The 14,512-nt window shown below is 53.3% G+C and overlaps 1 protein-coding gene across 1 annotated transcript in view; it reads right to left on the bottom strand.

The window, feature by feature from the left end:
- Nucleotides 1–14,512, bottom strand: part of DYNC1H1 (dynein cytoplasmic 1 heavy chain 1) — a 61,249-nt gene that overhangs the window by 15,801 nt on the left and 30,936 nt on the right. Inside the window, exons 27-46 of the mRNA XM_032482664.1 lie at nt 13,687–13,969; nt 13,077–13,177; nt 12,322–12,481; nt 11,076–11,319; nt 10,724–10,907; nt 10,304–10,516; nt 9,350–9,588; nt 9,007–9,163; nt 7,123–7,350; nt 6,425–6,655; nt 6,086–6,226; nt 5,609–5,842; nt 5,314–5,520; nt 5,108–5,229; nt 4,488–4,653; nt 3,399–3,562; nt 2,459–2,588; nt 870–1,003; nt 326–440; nt 67–228 (exon numbers count right to left, since the gene is read on the bottom strand). Coding sequence (XP_032338555.1) covers nt 67–228; nt 326–440; nt 870–1,003; nt 2,459–2,588; nt 3,399–3,562; nt 4,488–4,653; nt 5,108–5,229; nt 5,314–5,520; nt 5,609–5,842; nt 6,086–6,226; nt 6,425–6,655; nt 7,123–7,350; nt 9,007–9,163; nt 9,350–9,588; nt 10,304–10,516; nt 10,724–10,907; nt 11,076–11,319; nt 12,322–12,481; nt 13,077–13,177; nt 13,687–13,969 — 3,615 coding nt within the window. The remainder of the gene's footprint in view (nt 1–66; nt 229–325; nt 441–869; nt 1,004–2,458; nt 2,589–3,398; nt 3,563–4,487; nt 4,654–5,107; nt 5,230–5,313; nt 5,521–5,608; nt 5,843–6,085; nt 6,227–6,424; nt 6,656–7,122; nt 7,351–9,006; nt 9,164–9,349; nt 9,589–10,303; nt 10,517–10,723; nt 10,908–11,075; nt 11,320–12,321; nt 12,482–13,076; nt 13,178–13,686; nt 13,970–14,512) is intronic.

Genomic DNA, 14,512 nt, shown 5'->3' with positions numbered 1-14,512 from the left:
CTGGTTGGTCCTCGTCACCCCGACGCCACGTGATGTGCACACGGTACGCGGTGTGTCTCTGATTACCTCTCCGTTGGCCAGAAGGGTATTCATCCGCTCCAGGAATCCAGAATCTAACACGTTCGATTCGTCCATTATAAACGCTATCTTTTCGTTTTTACAGCCGGACCGTCTCAGCACCGTCCGGAGGTCTTCATCGAAGTCCTCCCCTGTGTACTTCCTGTGGACCTAGAGGAGTGGGTGGCAGGTCAGATCTGGTCTTGTTCAAGGAGCCACATGCATGAACAAGGATCCACTGCTGGGACTAAGAGGCTGCAAGACTCACCTTGATCTGGTACACACTCAAACCGTTCATCCAGGCCACGAAACGGGACAGGGTGGTTTTGCCTGCTCCACTGACACCAATCAGCAGCAAGTGGCCTTGAGGCTGACGGAATATTCTGAAACATTATTAGGAAGGGTAAACCGTTAAGGCTTTTATACTCCACTCCCCTTGTGACACTCAAGTCCTAAACCTTTTCATGATTCAGTCTATAGCATTTGGAAAGTGTTTTAACTTGAATTTGTACATTAAACACTGTAGGGCAACTGTTATTTGCCAGGTCCAGTGGGGATGCAAAGACCAAAGATGTGGAGCTGCCCCCAGTAGGAGGATGAATGGCCGTGATCACGGTAGGGATGAAGTGCCAGGAGGAGCAGGGAGATTTGGGACAGCAGAGCTGGACTTGGGAGAGAAGTGGGAGAGACGGCCGAAGTGGAGGTGCAGGGAGGCCCGTCAGGATACAGCCCGAGGCCTGGTGCGATCCCTCCCAACGTCAAATCCAGAACTGCTTAGGCGAGTGGCGAGGGCGCAACAACAAAAAGCCCACCGGTCAATCCTGAGCACGTGGTCCAACACCTCGTTAAACAGCACCAGGGGCACGTCCAGCTCCTCCTCGTAGAAGACTTTCAGCCTGGCTTTGACATAATCTCTTAACTCTTCTTGGTCTACTGGAATGTAATCCTGTAGGAAAAAGGTAAGATTCAATTATTAAGAAGAAATCACCTTAATTATTATAGCAAAGTGCATAATATTTTCATGTATCGAGGAAATGTCAAAAAATGAGATGACCGTAGGTATTTATTACACAGCAACAAAAATGTAAGTAACTAGGATGAGATCTAAAGACATGGAAAATCTTTACAGAGAAATCTGAACTTCACTGAAAGACATCACAAAGACCTAAATAAATGGAGAGATACACCATGATCATGGAGAGAGAAATACTATCGTAAAAATGTCAGTTCCGCCCAAACTGACACAGATTCCACGTAAGCTCAGTCAAAGTCGCAGTGGTGGGTGGTGTTCTGGCGCCGACTTCATCTCGAAGACGAAAGGCCCAAGGATAAAAAGGCCTCCCCTAAGGAAGAGCCAGGTGTGAGGGACTGTCCTACCAGGTAAACTCGTAACTGTGATGGTTTTAGCACAGGAAGCAACAAATGGACCGATGGCCAGGACCGAGCTCAGTAACAGACCCACACACACAGGGAACACACTGTGACAGAGTGACACTGCAGAGTCCCAGTGCAGGGACAATGGACATTCATAAGAAAAAAACTGAGAACGAACCTGGGGCTCACTCCACACACTAACTCAATTACAGATGGACTACAGGTGTAAATGACAAGGCGGCTACGAGTATTTATTCTTCAAAAGACACTATAAAGACAGTGAAAGGCCACTGGGAGATGTTGCCAATAAATGAAACAGGATTAGTATCCAGAACCTAGAAATAAATAGAACATTCTAGCAACACTGAACAAGCCTCTCATGCTATTTTGCTTCTGTGCCTTGGCCTCTGCAGGCCCTTGCCTGGCACATGCTTCCTGACACTCAGATGAAGGCCTAGGAACCCTAAGACCCAAGGCCAGGGCCACCTCTCCCAAAACTGAGCGTTTCCACCCCACGAGACTGAGCTCTCCTCGGGAAGAGTTAACTCACCCTGGATCAGCACTGCCCACTGAACGAAATGCACGAGACTGTACCTTACGAAGACGTCCTACTCTCTTTCTCAGAGAAAGGGACAATTCATAGGTAACTCTGGAAATGTCAACTCAGTTCAGTATTTTAGTATTATTCACAACTGCCCTGTTTTTACTGTGAAGAAATGAAAGCAAGGCGAAGCAGAGACTTCCTTCAGTGCAAACAGGCGGAAGCCCCCTCGTGCTGGCTGGGATCACAGCTGCTGGAGCAGCCGCCTCCCGAGGGAAGACACACAGGTGGCCAGCCAGCCACCGCCACGCCCCTGCGATCTTCTGCCCTGAATTATCAGTGGCTGCAAACACGCAGAGCAGCATGCCTGTGACCACAGCCCCATCTACAGGGCACTTCAAGGCAAAGATGTCTTGATTAGGAGATAATTCTAACTAAAAGGACAGAAGAAAAGGAAGCACCTGTAACATGATGTACATTCATTACCTTGGACAACCAGTTGCTGTACAGGATGGGCCGGCTCATTGCCTTCTCTTTGTCTATGTTGGGAAAGTGCTTCAGAGCAACCATGTCGATGTTTTCGTCAGTCCAGCGCCTCTCCTCGTCTTCTACAAGTCTGTTGGAAGAAAAGCGACATGCGTATCCGACTCTAGACAGAGGCCGCGGTGAGAAAACACCAGGTTCTGTGGGTGGGTGGGCTACTGCAAGGGCTGGGATTAGTCTTTTATCAGAAATTTTCATTTTCTACAAATGGAAGAACCTAACAATCTCAAGATGCTTAAGCAACCCAAAACTTAGACATTAAATACGAAAACCTTAAAAAATTCCTCTAAAAATGTTTACATTGTCTTAAACAATGAAAATCTGATTCTAAGCTTGATTCTAACTTCTAAGCTTGCTTAGCATAAATGTTCCAAATATCAAGGGATATTAAAGGAACAGAATAGGGAACTGCAATGTGCACAGCCTGGGAGACACAAGGCTTACGAAAGAAAACACATAGTAGGCAGGAGAGCCTCTACCTGTCCTTACAGGTGTGAGGGGTACGTTCTGAGAAGCTGAACACATGATAAACTCAGAAGTCTACCAAGTCTAGTGAGCATGACATGTAGTTACTGCAGCCAGGCAGAATTTAGAAGCATAACTGCTGGTGCAGAGTTTGAACCTAAGCAAGATTTTATCTCTGATATGTTGAGAAATCTGTGAAAATGGTATTGTAGCTCAATTTCTTAATTAAAAGGGGAGAATGAAGGTAGCTCACGTAACATAAAAAGGACCACCTTTTAAAGTGGTAGAACCCCAACATAAGAGATAAAAACAGGACTGCCTCAAACTAGGGCAGGCCAGCCTTGTGTAGACCCTGACTTGGGGGGGTCAGGAGGGCCAACGCAGGGGAGCTCGGAGCTACTCGGATCCCTGGCTGCACCTGTCTTGGAAGAGACGGAGGGCTTCATGTGCCCAAATCCGAATGAGGCCTTCCACCGGCAGCGTCTCCAGGGGTCGCAGTGCCTCGAAGATACCTCGCACCCACCGGGTCATTTCACGGGGCGAGTAGATATAGTGGGGCTGTGTGTCCTGAGTGAACCTCTCCTGCGGGAATTGGAAAAATGTAAGTTACGTGTACATGCCCTAAGGCACAACAAGTGGTTAAAAGGGCAAATGCTGTCTAACATTTTTATATTAAAGATAAAGAATATAGACCCTGGAATATTTAAGAATGAGTAAGTAATGCTGGGACTACTATTCAGAACAAAGTCAAGTCCAAGTTCACCTTATGTTGAAATTAGTTATATTTAAAGATCTGTTGAAAGAAATAAAACTATAAAAATGAAACTACCAAAAAATTCTAAAGATACTTTAAAAAAAAGTAATTGCTAAGTTGAGGGAAAGCCATTTGAAGCTTGACTTCCAAAGCAGAAGCAATTGAAAAAAAAAACCTTACATTTAATGACATTAAAATTGCTGTTGGAAAAAACTGCAATTATACAAAATTTAAAATATTTGCAGTGCTTGACAGACAAGGGCTCATAAGGACTCTAAACAGAAAATGGGCAGTTCCCTCCCACAAGCTCTTGTTAGACCAACACAGGAAGGCTTCACAAAGGAACAAAAGTCAAAACCACGGGAACTACTTCTGTACATCCTATGGGCAAAAGTCTTCTTAATAAATACCTTTTCGAGGTTGAAAGGGGCACTGCAGTGGGAGTGTAACTGGTCCAGCCCGAGAGGCTAGGCCACGCGCAGTCACCACAAATACAGCAGAACAGTTACAGACCCACAATATTGACACCGCTACAGCAGAATTGTACACGTCCCTTTAGAAACCGCTTAGCGCAGCCTCAGTTCCCCAGTGGAGAACACAGGTGCCCTGCTGGCCGAGGATGGTGTGAACAGGCTAGGAAACGGCCACCGCCGCAGCCCTGGGGCGGACGGCTGTGAGCCCCTGGAGGACGCCCCTGGGCCCAAGAACTCTGCACGCAGCGCTTCAGGTACGAGGGCGCGGGAGCCCGTGTACCTGGGACATGGTGTAGAACTCCACCATGGCGGCGGTGAGCGGCTCGGCGTACGTGCGCAGGGACGGGATGAGCCGCAGCATGGCCCGGTTGAAGGTGCCGTAGATCTGCGTCAGGGAGGCCGGTCCCGGGTAGTCCACGTACACTACGGGCACGTGGCGCAGGAACCTGCACGGAGAGCCCGGCTCAGCCAAGCGGGTGAGGAGCAGCGCACCCCAGGGGACAGCCACCCTGCCCCGGACCAGACCAGGCTGCTTCCACCTCCGTGGGGCCAGGTCACCGCTGGTCGAGGTCTCACACCAACTTCTCAGGCCTGGGTCTGACATGTGACAGCAGGTGAGAAAATCCGAAAAAGAACCAAGCAGAGATGGGAAAATGATTCAGGCTTCTCTCAGCCTCGTCCTGGCTCTAGAGTCAGGTCAGGGGCAGCTCACTCCTGCCCAACAGAAAGTCTGTGCTTGTGTTCTGAGGGCATATCCTCGTGGCACAAAGCAAGTAACCCAAGAGGAACTCTAAGACTAGCAGTGCTTTGTAATTAGAACCGGATTTCCGTCACATTACGTGTAAGGCGATCACGAAACTGGTGTGTGTGCGAGGCCAGGGGCATCTAGGGCCGTGTCACCTGTGCGAGAGGGGCTTCCTTCCAGGGTCCGTGGGCGGGTTACAGGCCCCGACAAACTGGATCCTCTCCAGCTTCACCCAGGTCTGGTCCGAGGTGCGGTAAAAGCCTCCATGCTCCACCATCTGAGGGAAGGCGGAGCGCGACGCGTCAGGGGGAATGAGAACGGGGAGTGTCGTTGGGGGGCTGGGGCCGGGGGGAAAACGTACCTGTCTGATGAAGGATATGACCCTCTGCGTGCCGTACTTATCCATGTCCGGCAAGTTGATTTCATCACAGAACAACACCAGCCACTTTCCGAGCTGAACGGGAGCCAGGACGACTCCATTAGGGGTGCGCCTGTATTCGCAGTAGTGATCGAAGGTCTTCAGCAGCAGCTCTGGGGTCGTGGCACTCGAGAAGTTAAGGCCCACGACCTCGAGGAGGGGAGAGACCAGTCAAGCGCTGGAAGGCTGAGCCTGTACCCAAGCCCCAAAGGCCTGCTGCCCACGCCAGCCTCATTACCTCCATGTCGGGCAGGGCCCGGAGGGCACTGAAGAGCGTCATGGTCTTGCCGGAACCCGGAGGGCCGCACAAGACCAGCGGCTTATGCTCGGCCAGCCAGGTGTACAGGAGGGCTTCGTGGCGGACAGTGTCCAGGGTCGGGACAACGACGTCGGGGGCTGCCACCTTGTGCGTCTCCACCTCAATCTGAGGCACCTTGGCCTGCCACGGCGACCACTCTCCGCTGATGGACACCTGCACACATGGGTGGGCTGGTCACCCCGCCACCCGTGGGCTCCCCACCCACAGGACATGCTCAGTTTCACACAAATCGGAACCTCCAGGTCAACCTGCTTCCTTTGTACCACACAAAACTAGAAGGACAAAACCCTTCCCAGGAAAGAAAGGTAAAGTCAAAGTCTGCAGTGAGGCTGCCCCAGGACAGATGGAATCAGCCAGGCAAGGACCAAGGGATGAGGGCGTGCGCCATGCTCCGACCTCATAGTCGATGATGGGGATGTTGGGCGCAGCGGGCAGCGGCACTGTGGTGATCCTCCTGATGTACTCCCCCAGCTCCGCTCGCATCTTCAGCCGACTGTCTCCAGACAAAGACCAGAGGATGGCGTACACCAGGTACCGCTGTTGGAAGGGCAACGGGAGCCCATTTTCAATAAAATTTCAACGATAAAGGAAAAACACTTTCAGCACCACTAACTGCGAGGAAGTGGTACCTAGCCTCTGAGGTCGGGAGGTGGCCCGCACTGCCCCAGCCCCTGAGGCCCAGCCCACTCCCTGGGGCAGGCAGGCCGCGCAGATGCGCAGCCTCGGCGCCCTGACCTGGATGTAGCGCTCCAACTGCTCGAGCTGCATGGGGAAGTCGGGGTGGTTGGCGTTGTACTGGGCCGCGTTGCGGCAGGCCTGGTGCAGCATGGAGAACAGCGAGCCGAGGCAGCGCAGGCGCGTCAGGTCCATGATGTGCTCCAGCTTGGAGGCGTGCTCCAGGGCCTTGGCGACCAGGCCGCTGGACGTGAAGTAGGGCTGCATGATCGTGGCTGCGTCCCTCTGGATCTGCGGAAGGGAGAGACCAAGGCTTAGCTGCCGCCTCAGAAAGCCAGGAGATTAACATCTCTCCTACCTGAGGCCCCGGAGAGGGTCACACGACTCTGAGAAACTTTTGTGGATCGCAAAAATGAAGAATGAAGTGGCAGAAACCAACCCTTATCCCTTTACCCTGCTGATCCTCTAACACCACGCTTTATGGGAATAGTGGTTTTCACCACTGAAAAGGGAAAGGGCAGTCTTCCACTAACTTGCAGAGAAAACAAAAAAATTTCCTGTCGTGGCTTTCATAGCTGCGACCACTGGCTTCCCTAGAAGCTGGTAGAAGGCAACACCGATTATGCAAACCTCCAACGACTGCCTGCCTTCAACAGAGGTGCGGTGACTGTCCGTGAACCGCTCAGGGCTGGCACGCCTGACCTCGCCCCGCACACGCACCCAGCACCCCGCCGAGCTGAGCTGGGCTGTGCTCTGACCTGCAGCATCGGGGAGGCAGCCTCCTCCCCCTCGTCCTCCTTGCCCTTGCGCCGGCGCTGGGCCTCATCCTCCCCTTCATCCAGGGGGATGCTGCGCAGCCTGGCCAGGAAGTTGTTGAAGATCATGTCGGTGCTGAGCACATCCTCGCTGAACCAGACCATGCCGCAGCGCGACACAGTGGCCAGGGTGGCGTACTTCAGGTCCTGCACTTCAAACATTATTCGCACCTTGAGAGAAAACGTTAAGTAGATTTAACAACGTGGGTTTGGTGAAGACCTGAATGTTAAAGTGATTTTATCTATAGATGTGTTGAAACAGCAATTTAAATCTAATTTCTGTGCACTTATTTAAAAATAAGAATATCTATAGCTTGCGTCACTACAACATCCACCAACCTCACTCCACAAAAGAATTTGTGCAGGAAAACAGGTGTTGGGGGAGGAGCAGGGGAGCTCCTGGCGGAGCAGGAGCAACAGCTCCCTGGAGGGGTGTCAGCAGCGAGGGCGCCACCCGGCCAGAAGCCGTGGCCTCGCACCCAGGCTCAGTCCTCACACCTGTCCCATGAGACGGGCATGCAGTGTCTCCTTTTCACAGACGGGGCTGGCAACCAGGCTGGGTCCCACCGTTGGCAGATGGCAGGGCTGAGATTCAAACCAGAGCCTGATTCCAGAGCCTGAACTTCAGTGCTCACGAGGGGATCCATCTCTTTCTGACAACGCTATGATCTACTGGGCAACGAGCTCTGAGAAAAGAACCTGACAAGCCAGATGGGGACTCGAGTCTGCGTAAGTGCACGTTCTCAGACCAGCACTGAGCACTGCAGCTTGGTTCCTAAAGTGACAACAGCCACTGTGCGGACCCTTCCAGATACAAGCTGGCGATCGCCAGCCGCTCAGGGTCCTTCCCTCTACCCACCTCCAGGCTGTCAGCAAATCCCTCTGGCACAAACTTTAAATTATACCTACAACTCAGCCGCTTCTCAGCACCTCCACCACCACCCAACTCGCCCAACCCACCCCCATGGCTGTGCCCGGGGTGCGGCCTCCCAGTGGTCCTCCTGCTCCCACCCTGCCCTCTTCAATCATCCTCCAAACAGCTAGAGGATCTCCGTAAACATAACAGGTTACATCACCCCCAACCCAGACTGTCTCGCAGCCCCCGCACCAGGCCTCACGCCCGACCTGCTCTCACCCTGATTTCTCTCCTCTAGTTCTCTCCACTCAGCCCCTGCCCTGCCCTCCGCGCACACACCAGGCGCAGCCAGATGCTCTCCTGCTCCCCGTCCCTCCACCTGGAATGCCTGGAAGCCACGATGGTTGCTCCCTCACACCCTTAACCCCTGCAGAAGCCACCCCCTTTCCCAAGAAGCCTCTGCGTCGCCCCTCCCGGCAGTGCCACCCACCCCATCGATGCTCCCCTCCCCTCAATTTTCTCTGCGGCACCATCGCCATGCATCTCGTCTTCTGGCCTTCCAGATCAGACTGTGAGCCCCGGAAGAGCAAGGGTTTTGTTTTGTTCGCTGCTGTACTTTCAAGGGCCGGCAGATGGTGACACTGCAGACATGGGGTCATAGCACGAACGCACAGCCATGGCAGGCCCGCCCGCATTTACTGACCCCTCAGGCGGCGTGTGCACGGATGGCCTTGAAAGCCTCCTCATTTTGCCACTTCCCAGAAGTCCTGACTACGACCCCATACCACAGGGCTGCAGGGAAGGTTAACTGACAACTGTGGAGCCTGCCTAACGTTCAATAAATAGTGCAAAGTTACAAATAAACCCTTTGAGAGTATTTCTCACTAGCCACGGACATGGAAGAACCTAGCGCACAGATCGCTGCCTGCGCCCCCCGGCCCCAGCCAGCGAGCGCTGAGCGCGATGCTCACGTTGGGCGGCAGGCTGAGGCGCTCGCCGTTGGGCAGGGTGAGGAGCTTGTTGTCATCCAGCACCGAATTGAGGTTCTCCACCCACTCGGGGTCCACGTCGCCATCGAAGACGATCCACTGGCGCTTCTGCAGCTCCCCTCGCACGTTGTCTATGATCCTGCGGCAGAAGGAAGGGCTTTAAAGCAGCATGACTTAGATCAGAAATGCTCACCCCAGGGTGGTCTCCAGGGTGACTTTCACATGCATTCAGACTGCGGCTGGAGAAAGAATGTACATTTATCACAGGACAGCGAGCCGAGGGCCCACCTCTCTGGACTGCAGACACTGACCCAAGGGGACTTACTTTCTCAGGACGTGTGTGAACAGCCCGTCTGTCCATTCCCTGGTGTTGGGGTCCAGGGTCCCGTACAGGTGGTCTTTGCTGATGGCTTTAGGGTCAATGATGTGGGCCACGCCTTCCACGCCCTCCAGTCTCTCCAGAGCCTTCAGAAGGACGCGCCAGGCCATGCTCTTCCCGCTCCCCGAAGGCCCCACCATCATCAGGCCGTGGTTGATCTGGGTGATCTGATAGAGCTGGAGAACCTGCAGGGCCCAGCAGAGCGGTGCGTGAGCGCCGGGGGAGGAGAGGGAGGCTCCTCGGCCACGTCTCCCGACACCAAAGAAAAAACATGTAACGTGAATCCTTCAAGGCAAATACTGGGGCTTTCTAACCAGAGAGACCTTCCACAGGCCACATCCACAACCAGCACAGGAGGGGTTTCAACCAAACTGTGGGAGCTGTTTGGTAAGTTAGGAAAACTGGGAGCCCCTGGAATAGGAGACGCTGACCAAGCTGCCTCAAAAAAGACCGAGATCCCCTGCCAGGAGAGCAGGGACCAGATGAACGAGCCGCTTGTCTAACCCAGGAGGACAGTAGCTCAGGGTCAGCACGTGGCTTGTGTGCTTAACATACTTTCTCTTAAGTCAACCTCACGGCGGGGGTGAAAGAAACGGCCAGCACAGACTGTAAACGGCGTCCTGACAGCACGCTGCTACCCTACGGGGCTGGGAAGTCTTGTCAACAGGGCTTTCATTGCCATAGACGCTTCCTGCTAACTACGACGCTCCCTCTAGTTGGCACCTTCAGAGAACTACGCTGTGTAAGTGAAAATTTCAGTAAGTTTTGCTATCACTACATTTAGGTTAATAAGCCTGGGGGCAAATCTGCACAAGGCAGCCGACGGGCCCAGCCTGCGTGAACAGAGCTCTCAGATGGGTTTCTCCCCGTGGCCATGGCCGCCACGACCACCCCAGGTACCTTTTCAACCCACATGCCGCCGACTTCCTCTCCATCTCCGTATGTCAGATACATCTCCTGACACACTTTCTTCAGCTCCTCTCGGAGCGCGGTCATTTCACCGCGGTGATACTGAACGCCGGGGAACACGTCCGACAGGAGGCTGAAGAGCAGCGGGATATCCTCCGCCACCAGCTTGGGCACCATCGTCTCACAGACGCTCTGGATCAGGATCTGCGTGGGGAGAAGCGCATGAGCCCTGGGGATGCCCAGGATGTCCTGTGAACAAGCAGGGAGACCCGGCGCCCCCTCACCCTGGGTCAGTGCTCGGCCCCGCACGCACGGGTACAGTGACAGCGCTCCAGCCACGACTGAGACGCTGGAACGTCCGGGGAAACCAGTGTGGGTTTGAGTGATGGAGGAACGTCCGTCCGCCCCCACCTCTTGCTCAGGGAGGTTTTCCGCGATTTCTCCCTCGTCGACCGCCTCGCCGCGCTCTTCCTTCTCCCTCTTGATCTTCTGAATCCGCTCTCTCTTCACGTTACCCGCACTGACCAGCACGCTCTTCAAGGCTCGCAGACCAAAGTCATAGTGGCTTTGAGAAGAGAGCTGCTCATCACAGAGTCTACAGAGGAAAAGGGTCTCTTCAAAAACAGTGCACTTTAAGCACCAAGGGTGCCCACTGCCAAGTCAGAGATGGGCACTCGGAAAGATGTGTCACAATCACATAAACTTAAAATGGCGCCTTAACGCACGGCAGAAACATGGTCATGAGTCCCCCTACGTTACTCACTTGAAGAATGGGACGATTTTGTTGGCGAGGACCTCCGCGGTGCGGAAGCCCTGGGAGTACAGCATGACCTGGGCAATCAGCTGCCGGTCGGGCTTGGTCATGGCCAGGCTCCGGAACAGCTTCTTCAGGTTGTCCGGAAGGTTCGACCTGCCTGCATAGCCAGGGTTCATGGTGATGAAGATGGCCATGTCCGGGCTCACCTTGACTTGTTTGTTCAGCAGCTCACAGGTGATGGGGGCAGAGGCTGAAAATCAGAAAATCAGACAACGGTGTTAAGACTTGTGATGGTCAAAAAAACCCACTCTAAAATCTCTCTAAAACTACAGACCAAGCACCCATCTCCCTGCTGTCTGACCTTTCCATGGGCTCTCACCAGGCGTGTCACCCACCCGCCCAGGCAGACCCATCCTCACACACCTCATCCCCACGAAAGCTGTCTGAATGTGTAACAGATCAAGTCACCAGGCAGGGAGCCCGCTACCCTACTCACGCATTACTGGGTGTCACAAGGTCAACCCAAGAACACAAGTACAGCCCAACAGCAGGTGCAGAAATAAAAGCCAATGAATGTCGTGAAAAAACTGGCTGGCTTAGGTCACAAGAATAACCCTTTCCTGGGGCCATGACACAAATAAACAGCCTTCCCCCTAAGCAGCCCAGGCTTCTTAGGGTTACATTTCCTCCATACGGGGCCTTGCAGCACCCAGGTGCCGCCTGCTTTGACACTCCTTCTGTTTCACTCAGGAGGTCTGGTGAGACGGGTTACTACCGCTATCACATAAAACGGAGCACTAGAAGCTGAACTGGGCGTGTAAACAGCCCCGTGCCGATGTACCTCCACACCCCCTGCAGCTCCCGCGCCCGGGCTCTGCGTGGGACGGGGCAAGTGAAGCAGCCCTGGAGCCCCTGGAGTGGGCACTCCATTGTGACACTCTGGCCAAACAGGCGCCAGGAAGCCTGGCTTATGGGGATGTGGGAGGAAGAGGGGAACAGGACCCCAGTGGCTCAAACATGTACTTGTGGCAGGTGTTGGGGGGAGCAAGGGGGCTTCTTTCTGCAGGGGAAGGACTGACTGCTCTGAGGCAAGGGTGCACCTGCTCTCCCAGACCACCACCCTGCCCCAACAGCAAGTCCTGGAGACAAATCAAATTCTCACTTATTTCTAACCAGAGGGGTGGTAACTCAGCCCACAGTGGAATCCCCTCTGCGTTCTCTAAGGAACTTGAAGGAGAAAAACGAGTCTTACTCTTATCGTAGTTGGGGTTGGAGTGCTCGCGCAGAGCCTCCTGGATGCACTGCACCTGCTGGGACACAGCCGAGAGCATCCGCTCCTCCAGGCGGTTGAACTCGTCAAAGCAGCCCCATGCACCCACCTGGCAAAGTCCCACAAAGATTCGGCCCATCGCCTGAAATGGAAAGACAGAAAGGAGCTAAAAACCACAGCCTCAGAGCTGGCTGTACAGGGCTCCAAGCCCGGCCTGGACACCTGCCCGACCATGGGCAAATCACACCTCAAAACCCTCATCTGCCCATCTGTGAGGTAGGAGCAACACTGCCTCCCTCCCGGGGGGCCTGAGGGTGGAATCAGCTTCACACGCGAGGCGAGGGGCCCAGCCCTACACACAGCAAGTGTACAGACGTAGCAAATCACACTTTGCTCCTGTGCCAATAAAATCCCAGTGATGAAACTGTTATTTTTATGCCATCACTTTTTGTTATTTAAAAAACCTTTTCCACGTCATTTGTTTATTCCCCGACACAGACACTAGAGAGACGCTAAGCCACACCACAGAGCGAGCTCTGCAGGCGCGGAGGCCAGGCTGACGGCAAGCGCGTGCCGGGCGTCTCGAACAGCTCCAACATCCCCGTCCGCAAAGGCCTCAGAGGCAAAGGGACCCAGCTGAGCGATCAGGCCGGTGGCTCTGTGAGGGTGCAGGCATGGCGTCCCACCCGGCCCTCTGGGGGCTCTGGACTCCAGATGGGTCCCACAAAGCTTCTCACCTGGAAATCGAAGGTTTCATCGCAGTTGAAAACTAAAACAAAGCGTCCCAGCTGATGGCCAAGAGCTTTGACAGACTCAGTCTTCCCAGTCCCAGCAGGCCCTATTGTTTGAAGAAAAGTAACTGAGAACTCAACAAGAACACACCTTTGGTTTTAAAAGAATTATAAAAAGCAAAAAAGTCAAAGTATGGTTGTCCCACGGTATCTGAGGGGAACTGGATCCAGGACTGCCATGTACCCCCAGTCCACAGAACTCAAGTCCACAGTTGGCCCTCTGCACCCACAAATTCCACACCCACGGATTCAAGCGACCATGGATGGAAATTTCAGTCCACAGTTGGTCCAATCTGAGGACGTGAAACTCATGAATGCAGAGGGCTGACTGCATCAGTTATTAAAAAAAAAAAAAAAAAAAAATCTGTGTACAAGCGGACCTGCACAGTTCAAACCCGTGTTGTTCAAGGGCCAACTGTAAATGTAATGACTGTCAGTAAATTTAAAGTTTTAGACCAGCTGTGCAGTTATGAAATACATTTAGATCATTTGCTTAACCTTTAAAAATTACATTTGCTATCTGAGTCCACCCGTCCAGCTCTGTGGAGCGACTCACCGAAGGGGGACCCCCCTAGCCTGGCCTCTAAGGCTTGTGTCATAGTCAAATAGCAGCGGTCGGTGAGGGGGGTCTGCACCAGCTTGTCCTGGACACCCAGGTACTCAAAGCCATAGTTGAACTTGGCGTTTGCCATCTGAATGGACAACTGCTGTAGCACATCGGTTTGCTTAGGGTCAAAGTAAAATCGCATCTGGCTGAGCCATTCGAAAGATTTGGCATTGTCGATCTTGCTCTTGATCAAGGACCTTGTGACGTCTCTCTGGTGAACCAACTCTGTAATCTGAAGAAAGAGTCACCTTCAGAGTTTATCATACAGTACGCTTCTTGAGCTAAAGTATGTAAACTAAAGTACACAAGTGCATTCTCTGGGCGTCGGGACTGTTCAGTAGACTTTTAAACTGAGATTCTAGGCACAGTTACAGTGTAAATATTCCAAAATGCAAATTCACTTTTAAAAACAATAGACTGTTATCGATGTAATGGAATTACACAGAATCAAGAGCTGCAGCAAAAACAAAGAAACAAACAAAAACACCCCATTTTAAGTAAAAACTCTGCCACCAGCATGAAGCGTGGTGGGAGAGGAGCCGTCTGTCTGCTGCACACGGGGCAAAGCCCAGCAGCGAGTGACCTGGGCTCGGGGCACGCCGGGCTCACCCGGATCGTGGGCCACGGCCTCCTGGGGTGGCTCTTCGGGAAGGAGAGGACGAGAGGGCGGAAGACCCTGACGGGGTGTCCCCCTCCTCTTTACCAGGAGGCCGTGTGTGCGACTCCACTTCCCCAAGACTGCTTTTCAGCAGGAACAGGCATTGACCACCACACC

Source organism: Camelus ferus, chromosome 6 (assembly GCF_009834535.1).
Source record: "Camelus ferus isolate YT-003-E chromosome 6, BCGSAC_Cfer_1.0, whole genome shotgun sequence".
Lineage (NCBI taxonomy): Eukaryota > Metazoa > Chordata > Mammalia > Artiodactyla > Camelidae > Camelus > Camelus ferus.
Note: the sequence above shows the minus strand (reverse complement) of the source record. Positions and strands in the feature narration are given on the sequence as shown.